At 52.0% G+C, this 7243-nt stretch overlaps 1 protein-coding gene across 1 annotated transcript in view; it reads right to left on the bottom strand.

The window, feature by feature from the left end:
* Window positions 1–968: 968 nt before the first annotated feature.
* Window positions 969–7243, bottom strand: part of MBTPS1 (membrane bound transcription factor peptidase, site 1) — a 50049-nt gene continuing 43774 nt past the window's right edge. The window contains exons 21-23 of the mRNA XM_082606957.1: window positions 6529–6655; window positions 2994–3124; window positions 969–1804 (exon numbers count right to left, since the gene is read on the bottom strand). Of these exons, the coding sequence (XP_082463083.1) occupies window positions 1608–1804; window positions 2994–3124; window positions 6529–6655 (455 nt within the window). The 3' untranslated portion in view covers window positions 969–1607. The remainder of the gene's footprint in view (window positions 1805–2993; window positions 3125–6528; window positions 6656–7243) is intronic.

Genomic DNA, 7243 nt, shown 5'->3' with positions numbered 1-7243 from the left:
AGAAACTATTTGCAAGTCATGTATCTCATAAGGGACTTTCATCTGGAAGATATCGAAGAACTCTTACAAGTCAATAAAGACAACTCAATTAAAAAATGGGTAAATGTCCATCGAAATGGACATTTCTCCAAAGAAGACATAAAAACGTCCAATGAACACATGAGAAGATGCTCAACATCATTATCTTTAGGGAAATGCAAATCAAACCACAATGAGATGTCACTTCACACCCACTAGAGGGCTATCCTCAGAAAGATGGGTAACAGTAACTGTTGTGGAGAAGCTGGAACCATCATACACTGCTGGTGGGAATGTAAAATGGTGGAGCAGCTTTGGAAAAAGAGTTCGGCGGTTCCTCAGAAAGTGAAGCATAAAACTGTAGGGTTTTACTCCTCGGTGCCAACCCAACGGGAATGAAAACTTATGTCCACACTAGAAATGGTACATGCATGCTCAAAGCAACACCATTCACAACAGACAAAAAGTGGAAACAGCTCAGTGGTCCATCAAGTGAGGATTAACAAAATAAGACCTATCCATCCGACAGGGTGTCATTCAGGTCTAGAAAGGAGTGAAGTATGGAGACAGCTACAACATGGATGAACCACTAAGACGCACTCCAGGAGAGCAGCCAGTCCGCCAAGGCCATGTGTTATACGACGCCCTTTTCATGAAATGTTCAGATTAGGCAACTTCATAGAGACAGCAAATCAGGGGTGGCCTGGGGCTGTGGGAGGAGGGAACAGAGGCTGACTGGCTGCTGGGTAGGAGGTTTCTTTTGGAGGCGATGAAAATGTTCTGGAATTATAGCGGCGATGGTTGCACAACCTTGGAATATACTAAAAACCACTGAACTGTACACTGTTAAACAGAATTTTGTAGGACGTGAATTACATCTCAAAAAAATATTTAACAGGCTGACTCAGAAGCCATTCCAGGTTGTCATCAAAGAGAAATGGACAGGTGGGTAAGAGCCCGTTACACACTTCTTTTTAGCTTCATACAGGTAATGCGTATTTATTGAAAATTTTCTTCACCAACAATGGTGAAATCAAGACCCAAATTACAAAACACGATGGCAGTTGATACTTATAAAAATAAAGCGAAGGGCTATGTTTCACAGATTTGTGCAAGTTTCTTTCAAAATCTCAGCCTGTCCTCTCGTCAAAAAGGAGATCACGGCATCTGTGTTATTCCTCATGATGTAATAGTAAAAAACTGCGTTCCGTTGACAAAAAAAATAGCTTTGCTTCCATACAGCACAAGTCTTTAAAGTGACTTTTCCCCAACAATAAATATAGAAAATAGCCTTTATGGAGCACGTCTAGCTTGGTCAGAGCCGTTTCCTCCCCGACAGCCTTTAGGAGTTGTCCGAGTCTTTGGTGCACGGGCGGCCGGCGAGGTCTGACTCCAGGCTGCCCCGCGGGGCCCTCCCGCAGCCCCGCGCGACACACCGCGAGCCTGCGCTCCTCGCCGGGGGAAGCCCGCTCAGCACAGGCTCTCAAAGCATTTCGAGCAGGGGGATCCCGGGAGCCCACGGCTCTCTGCCCGCCCGCCGCGGCCACCCTCGAAGGCGCTCCCCGGCGCTCACAGCCAGCGGGCGGACGTCACACCGAGGGGGCCTTTGGCGGGTGAACCTGCTGCACGAGCTGTGGGCGCTTCACCCGGGGCTTCCTCCGCTTTGGCCTGCTCTTGGCCTTGTTGATCTGCACCACGAAGAAGGCCAGGACCACCATGGCTCCCAGGAAGGCGAAGACGGGAATGGTCTGGCCCACCTCCTGGTTGTAGCGGCCAGGCATGATCCCTGCAGGAGGACAGCGGGGGACGGTCAGTCCACACGGCCGCGGCCTCTGTGCCTACGAGACGAGCTGGGCTCGTAGTGACCCAGAGAAAGAATGAGAGAGAAGTGCGTCCAAACTCTCAGACGAGGGCTTCCTGGGGCAGGGCGTGGGGTGTGAGGTCTCTGCCCCGCCTCCCCACCTGTGCCCCCTCAGAAGCCAGCGCGGTCCTTCTGCTGCCGCGGATAATCTGCAACGGGGGCGCCCTATCTCTGTTATCATGAAAACCACAGAAGATGGACAAGTCTAGGCACTGGTGTTATACTAGCTGGACGGGGGGAAGAGGGAGGCGGCCTGGCGGGAAGGTGAGGACGGCCGGCCACGCTCCCGCCGCTGGGAAGGCCTCCCGCACACGGGACACGTGGTCGGGAACTGAGAGTGGCCATCGGAGGAAGCGGGGTTTGTGCTGTCACACGGCTCTGTAACTGAGCGACACTGGAGTTCCAGAACTAACCTTTATCATCAGTGCACCCCGGGACCTGCAGGCAAGGCCCTCAGGAGCTTGACGTCAGCACACAAAGTCCCCAGGGTTGGACCACGTGGGCCAGGGTACCCCTTCCTGATCCCTGGAGTTCCTGGCCAATTCCTAACACCAGGAGAAGTGCCCCTGGGGAGCTGTAAACTTGTGCAAGAGCACACGGGTTTCCGGAACAGAAGAGGAGCCCACACTCTGCTGGAATGACTTGGTCCAATCATCCCAGATAAAGGACAACCTGTCCCCGACAGTCCAGTGAGGTCAAAGCCATTATATGGCGGGTGGCGGGGGGACCATTTGATGTCACTTAGGGTGAGGGACACCCCATATTTAACTGAGAATCCCAGCTCAGGGAAGTCCCATCCTAGGAGGGCCGGGGCAGAGAATGGGTGAAGACTTCTGGGTTGAGGGTTCAGGGGCCACGCTGTGACAGACGGACATCGTAAAAGAAATTCTAACTTGAAAATTCAAGCAGAATTTTCTAAGAGACGACAACATGTTAACCCTTTAGGTCTGCTTTTGGCCTTGTTGATTTTTACCACGAAGAAAGCCAGGACCCCCATGGTCCCAGGAAGGCAGAGACATGAACGGCCTGGCCCACCTCTTGGGGGACAGCGGGAGGCTCTTTTGAACAAACCAGAGTATGATTCAGCCCAATAGTAAAACGCCGAAGAACTGACCTCCAGGAATGTCCCACGCTCCACTCTCTCCCGGAGACAAGGGTCTCACTTGAGGGCGATTTGATCGGAAGCTGGGTAACACCACCTTGTCCAGGTCGATGGAGAGTAACTTCTGGTGTTTCCAAAGATTACTTCAGGAAAACGGATTCAAACAAAATAAAAATAAGCAACTGTACTGGCTCAAGCAAGCTGAGCCAATCCCTAAGAAATAGAAAGTGGTTTAAACATTAATGCGGGGCTTCCCTGGTGGCGCAGTGGTTGGGAGTCCGCTTGCCGATGCAGGGGGACACAGGTTCGTACCCCGGTCCGGGATGATCCCACATGCTGCAGAGCGGCTGGGCCCGTGAGCCATGGCTGCTGAGCCTGCGCGTCCGGAGCCTGTGCTCCACAACGGGAGAGGCCACAACAGTGAGAGGCCCGCGTACCGCATAAAAAAAAAAAACAAACATTAATGTGAAATGCTGTCCCATCTACGTCTACCTAAACACAACTGGGGACAACAGGAAGCACACTTCCAGGCCCCAAGACAAGAACGTCAAGCAAAGTCCGTACACACAAGATTCAGTTCTAGAGGGTTTATACCACTAGCAACTCGAGCTTGTCTTGGCCTAAACCAGAAACGTCACCCAGCAGAAGGAGAGAAAACTGCATGTAACCTCTGAAAGGAGCCGGCGGTCGCAGGCGAGTGGACACAGCCCGGCTGGAAGGTGCGCGGTCTCCACCGCGAGGCAGGAGAGCGTGGGCACTGCTCTCTGACGGACGCAAACCATGGCGGCAGAGGGGGCAGACCTGGTGCCAGGGGCCAGCCGTCACCCTGGCCCTCAGGGACACCACTGTCAGGAGGCAGAACAAGGCAGACACACAAGTAAGCAAGGCGTGGACAGAAACCACGGGAATAAAGGCATGAGATCTGCCTAGCCTGCAGGGCCACAATGAGGAAGAAAGGAAACACATGTGCTCTGCAAAATGTACCGGACTTGCTACGATGGCACCATTATTCATATCACTAATTCTAAGATCTGAAGAAGAACTTGTTCAGGCCAAAACAACTCGTAACTGAGGAAGAGAGGCTGGTATACTGCCAAGAGCAGCCTGGGAAGGCACAGAGATTAGAGCAAAGAGTGCGAGTGGAAAATCTGAAGACTGCTGTGGCTAAAATCAGGGAAAAGAATAAAATACGCTTGCAAATTATGAATTCGCCATTTTTCCGCTTCTCATTCATTTGGAAATTGCTGGCCCATCTCTCACTTTGGCCAAGAGAGAGAGCAAAGAGTTCAGTTCTATCAGCAATCAGGATGAAGGTCAGCAAGAAGCCGACAGACACCGACTCTGTAAAGAGGTTTTCCGAGCAGGAAACAGATAAGCTGCTATCTTGCCCGTCCAACCGGGCAACTGCTCGGAAGATGCCGAGTATTATAACCTATTCTATTTTATATAACTTAACTTTACTTTTCAGGTTTAATCAGTCTGAAAATTACACTGACAATGCTAAGTTACAGAATCAATGACATTTAAGCTTTATAACCCTGCAGGTGAATACACACGGGGCTGTATGTTAATTCTCATGGTGCTCTCCTGTTCTGGAATTTAATTACCTGGCAGTGGCCCCTTCTCGTTGAGCAGACGGGGTGACAGTGCACCACGTTATCATTTGAGAATTTCACGGCGTCCCGATGGGAGGACAGGTTAGCCTCACCCAGGGGCTCCTTACAGGTCTGACATTCCTGCAGCTGCTCTGGGCGTGGATGCCTGACGCCCGGAACGACACTGGGAAATGAGTCCTGGTTTCAGGAACGGAGTGGACGCCTGCGCTCAGCACTGGGGTGACGGACCCTGAGCCTGTCCAGGGCTCTCTGACATTGTCTCGCATCGCTTCAGAGATTCAGAATCTAGACCCAGATCTAGGTCGATGAGAACTGAGAACAATTTTCAACAAGATGTGAGATGTGAGATAAAGGCAAAGCCCGGTGGGTGTGTTAAGAAGGAATTCTTGAGAGCGACAGTGAAAATCAAATTCTAGGAGCTGCACAGCATCAGCATCCTTGACGGGCCAGGCTGGGACTTGATGCATTGTTCGATGTGGACACGCAGACACCAAGGATACTGTTATCTATTCTCAGAGTCCTGAGCAGCACTGTGGAGAATAACTGGGTTTCAGGAACCTTTGCCAACAGCCACGGTCCACTGGGCATGAACTGCTGACCACAGCTGGAGTTCAAGTCTGGTTTGAATACTAGGATGATGATAGGTTATAAATAAATGAGATATAAAAATGGAATCTTATCAGAAATTTTTAAATGATGGCATGGTAACTGAAATGGAAAAGTACTCGGTAATTAAAGTTTCAGGACCAGAAGTGCTGACGAGTAGAGAGCGTGATGAACCCACAATTCTGTTTTCCATCTAGCATGTTCTGGAGACGACGTGCTCGTCACTCACTGAGTGAGTGGCGCACTCGGTGCTTCCGTTCATGATGACAGTAAAGCAAAGGAAGCTTCGGGGCCTCCTGCAGGCAGCGCCCTCTTCGTGGCTCACAATGTAGACAGTGGCCCCCCGTGCCCTGCCACACACACCCCAACACCTGTACACACGGAGACCCAAACGAAGTGGGCAAGCTGGTGGGGGAGAGAAGGCAGGGGCCCCCCTCGAGGGGAACCTGCCGCGTGCGTGAGGCGTGCTGCCTGTGAGGGGAAACAGCTGCTTGCGGCGTCGCTCAGGGAGGCAGGAGCCGTGGGGGTGGGACAGCTCCCACAGCCACGCCCAGAACATGGGCCCCTGCGTCACCGTACCAGGACCTCAAATCTCCTCACCAGAGCAGGAAGTTATCCTGCTGGGGCCAGCCATGCCCAGGAGAGAAACAGGGAGAGGGACTGATCTAGAGAAAAGCTGGAACCAGCGGCCTGAGCTGGCTCTTCTGCCCTAACAGAGAAACAGCAGGGATCACTCAATTTTTGGCTTCTGAAAGGAAACAACAGAAACGAAGAGGCTGAGCTTGACAGATGGAGAAGCAGGCAGATCAACAGCATCTGTCATGGTTAAGAAGTCACTTTACCAGGGACGACACTCAGCCCAGGGTGAGGGCACAGACGCAACTCTGGGCCCGGCAACAGGCCAGAACCCAGATCTACTCCTGAAGTCTCTGCCCCCGGGTGTGACACAGAAAAACCCTGTCTGTATCCCAGAATCAACACCACACGTGGGGAGCGCCTAACTCCCGAACCTCGAACTAAACGAGCCAGAGCTTCCCTTCAAGGGGACGTCACTGTCAGATCACAAGCTTTTAAACCAAGAACCAACCAAACCTAACAGGAGGCTAATTACCCAAAGCACTTTTTATGCAGGATACCACCAGGGTGCATAACTCTAAAGGTCAATACGGGAGTTCGCTAATTTAAAAAACCATCACAAAATGACAAGCTAGACTTGATTATTCGATAATGGTGTCAGTAAGATTCCGCTCCCTCTTATTAAAAAAAAAAAAAGGCAATGAATCATAAACCCAGCAGAAGGCATGGAAAAGCACAGTGCCACCAACCTGGGAGCCGTCTCATTCAAAGGCTGTGGCTTGGCCCACGACAGGTGCGGACAGGCCGGCAGCGCCCGAGGCTCCGGGCCTCCCAGCCGGGCCTCAAGGACCTTGGAGTACCGGTGCAGGTGATTCCCTGGGCAGCACCCATGCCAACAACCGGGCCATCGTTGTTAAGAAGATGCAGGGGGAAAACAAGGCTTCATTAGTTGTCTGTCCGCTTCCCGGCCGTCAGGCCCACTACACGCGCTTCTCACCTGTCTGCCAGGTGCTCAGGGGCGAGGTCTGGCTGCTGCCGAGGGTGAGCGAACAGATCAGGACAGCCGCTCCCTCTAAGGTGGCCACGCTGTACACACGGCAGCGGCCGGGCCACCCCACTGACCGGAGTGACACGCACTAGGCGGTACTCGAGGAGTCTAACCTGTAGATACACTTCGTGGAAACAGCTTCCTCTTTTCAAATATTTAATGCTCAGGCCAAGAGAAAATCTGCATTTTCAATATTCAAAATCCTTTTTGCTTCTCAGATCTGTGCCGTCCCTTACTGCAGCCGCTGCCCACGTGCGGCTACTGAGCGACTGAGAGGGTGGGCGTCACATGTTCAAATAATGCCGTTCTGGTGAATGGGGCTCAAGAGTTTTATCACAATGAACTTAACCTGTTTCATTTTAGTCCTTAAATGCGGCTACTGGGAAGTTCAGAGCCACACCGCGGCTCGCACCGAG

The sequence above is a fragment of the Mesoplodon mirus genome (genome assembly GCF_964341445.2).
Source record: "Mesoplodon mirus genome assembly, chromosome: 19".
NCBI lineage: Eukaryota > Metazoa > Chordata > Mammalia > Artiodactyla > Ziphiidae > Mesoplodon > Mesoplodon mirus.
The sequence above is the reverse complement of the archived record's forward strand: the minus strand, read 5'-3'. Positions and strand labels throughout refer to the sequence as shown.